Source organism: Etheostoma spectabile, chromosome 22 (assembly GCF_008692095.1).
Source record: "Etheostoma spectabile isolate EspeVRDwgs_2016 chromosome 22, UIUC_Espe_1.0, whole genome shotgun sequence".
Lineage (NCBI taxonomy): Eukaryota > Metazoa > Chordata > Actinopteri > Perciformes > Percidae > Etheostoma > Etheostoma spectabile.
In genome coordinates, this window is record NC_045754.1 from 9,746,307 (window position 1) to 9,749,508 (window position 3,202).

A 3,202-nucleotide genomic window follows, 5' to 3' on the forward strand; every position below is an offset into this window, starting at 1 on the left:
GAGAGAGAGAGAGAGAGAGAGAGATTTTAAGTCTCTGGACAACATGACATCAATGTGAAACCAATTGTTTTTCCATTACATGGTACCTACTCAACTTGTCTCTACTCGCCATTTTTGGTTTTTCGTTATGAAAATGGTTCCAAGAGTCACTAATCACTGTGTCATCATCACTAGCGACAGACGGGGTTGTCCTACACAAACCCGCAATTTTTAAATGTTTAGCCAACAGTGGTTTTTTTTGCTGCTTCCAGCTTCTTTTGAAACAAAATGTGTCTTCTAACAGCCGCACACCAGAATCAATTTGTGGCATTACGTCACGGCAGTTTCTGCAGTGTCGCTATGACGACCAGCCACACTCACCTAACGCATCAGGCAGTACTAAATCTGCAATGGAAAATAGCAGACGGGGCACTGCGGCCGAGCCAAACAGAGCTGGTAACCACATAATGGAAAAATTCCAAAATATGCAAAGGTGAAGGTGACTTATTTAGTTATAAAATAAAATGCAACTGCAGAACTAACCATCCTTATTTCTATCATCCTCACTCCTGTGTTTTTAGCAGTGGCTGAAATAGAGTTGTCTATCAGCTCAGCAAGTGCGTATGCTGGAAGAAAATAAAAAGTAGCAAGTTATGAGTGACGCTATGCAGCTTAATGTTTCTGTCCATCTCACTATACTACTTTAATTATACTATGTAAGCACTTACGCAATGGTTTCTGGCCCGCACTAGCGTAGTACTCATACATGCCACTCTTGATCAATGTATTATAATGAGGCTTAAACGTGATGGGCTCCTCTGTTGCCACTGCCAGAGCTTGGTCCTCCCGTTGCAACAAGTGGAGGGTGCTGTCATCCTGAAGCTTCTCTACAATGAAAGAAATTACCAATGTAAACTTATATGAATAATGACTTATAACTGGGCTGTGTACCAAATTCATTACTTTTTAGCCACTGGCCGAATTGCCGTTAAAGTATCGACATTCGAAAAATGCCTTGTCACTCAATACCCAATTTCAATCCCATCATAAATTTCATTATTGTTCCATTAAGCATGCAGCATGCTTTTACCAAGATCTAATAATGTGTGTGATTGGCTGTCTAATGTTACACATTGTGGAGGCAGACAGGAAAAACTATGTTACAGAGACGGGGCTCACATAGTAGGAGGTAAAAGATATATAAAAATAGTACAGTGATGTGTAATGTTGTAATTTCTTTTTGTTTTATAAAATTGGTATAGAAAAAGTATCACTCAGAACCAGGTACAAAAGTCACGGTGTTGGTATCAACATTTTTGGACGATACACAGCCCTACTTATAAAATTAACTCAGAGTCAAGTAAACAAACAGAAAACCACAGCAAATTAAGAACAAAGTAATAAAAACGTACAGGGTGATGACATTGGCAGTACAGATCCGAAAAGCTTTATTGCCAATATGTTGTTGTTTTTTTTACACATGCAAGGAATTTGTTTTGGTGTTGTAGGAGACACGTTCTCTAAAATAACACTCTCTCACACTCTCACACACACACGCGTCTTTAATAACCTTTAAGGGGGTGGGGGGGGAGGTGGAGGTGACATACTGTAGCTGTAGGAGGTGTTGCGGGGGTGTGGGTGTGTGTGGTGGTGTGGGGTGGGGGGGGGGGGGGTATCAGGGAAGACTCTTAGAACTTGTTAAGATTGTTGGCTAGGTGTTGTTTGTTGATGGATTAGGGGGCAATGGGCTTGTAGTTGGTGATCTGTTTGAACCCCTTTGTTAAAGTCTTCAAAGACTATTACTAAGTAGTCCGGCTTGGTCTGCTAAACACCTAGTATCTGGTTGGCAAGCATGCGGTGTGTGACCTGCACATTGGCCTGCAGCGGGATGTTAATACTGACCAGAATTAACGTATGGAACTCATGGGGTGGATAAAAAAGCTTACTGTATATGAAAGATTCCAGGTTTCTTTTTAATCTTTCATTAATAGTAGCATAATGTTTCCTTTTGCCCTAACAAGGGCAGATTTACTCACCAAATTTGTCAAAATCCAGGACTGTTCTGTCTGTCGTGACCAACACAAATGTTTCATGTTTTGTGATTGCAAATTTCTGTAACAAAATGTCAAGACAAAAAAGTGTTAATTTTTTGTTTCAGTTCCTAATTGTAAGTGAAACAATCATTGATTAGGCCAGTGATTTATTTCACTATAATTCCATCCATAAGTAACACAACGATAGAATGTTAACAATTTACTGGGATTCATACACTTTCTGTAATAATTGATATCTGTCCTCCAGAGTGAACCGAACGGTGTCCATGGCAAAGCTTTGCTATGCATGGCAACAAAGTGTTACACTTAGCAACGTCTGATCCCTAACATACTCATTATTCGGCCTTTATAAATGCCAATACCAATAGTTTGGAAAATGCCTAATATCGACCCGCCGATAAATCAGTCGGGCTCTAATACTCAACTTTACATTATTTTGCTAAATTGTTGTCATTTTTTCATGTGTTGCATTCTGACTAATGTATAGCCTATCCTGTCTGTTAGCATTTACTCAAAGTAAAACTAGCAACATAGTATAAGCAGTCAAATATATTTTATGAAACAGTACTCATTATGTACAATTGCCATTTCATAATAATGTCACTGGATTATTGGTGATGCATTAATGAGGCACTAATGTTGCAGATTCTAAAAAATTGGGATAATTTCAACATCTTAATATGCGGCTGGGTATCTAATCCATAATAATACATCATTATTTATTTATAGATTTATTTTATTTATATTAAATTTAATATATTAATAAAAACTGGCAGAAATCAAGCTGAGTCGTCCTGCAGGCTTTCTATACCACACGAGAATGGCTTGGAACAAGGTAACCAAGGCATTCATAGAACTTCAGACAGTAGGCTACCTTACAGTAATGAAATACGTGTGGCAGTGCACCTAGAAGTGCCTTAAATTCTAGTTAATTACAGTAACGTTACTTACCTAATTTACATCAATGTACAAGTGAAAGGAATAAAAAACGATACAATGTTTAAATTAGGAAAATATATTTAAATGTAACGCCTAACGTTGTAGAAGTTAACATAGACACATGTGACAACTTTTTGACCACCCTAGTAGACAGTGTGTTCCCTCAAACCAAAGTTAGCCTAAGTTAACTAACAGTACCCGGTGCAGAAGTTCAAGAAAGCCATTGAAGT

At 38.2% G+C, this 3,202-nt stretch overlaps 1 protein-coding gene across 1 annotated transcript in view; it reads right to left on the reverse strand.

Moving 5' to 3' along the window:
* Positions 1 to 3,201, reverse strand: part of smchd1 (structural maintenance of chromosomes flexible hinge domain containing 1) — a gene marked incomplete at its 5' end in the record, with an annotated part of 23,710 nt that extends 20,509 nt beyond the window's left edge. Inside the window, 4 exon segments of the mRNA XM_032503976.1 lie at positions 523 to 605; positions 708 to 866; positions 2,016 to 2,091; positions 3,171 to 3,201. Coding sequence (XP_032359867.1) covers positions 523 to 605; positions 708 to 866; positions 2,016 to 2,091; positions 3,171 to 3,201 — 349 coding nt within the window.
* Position 3,202: the final 1 nt, after the last annotated feature.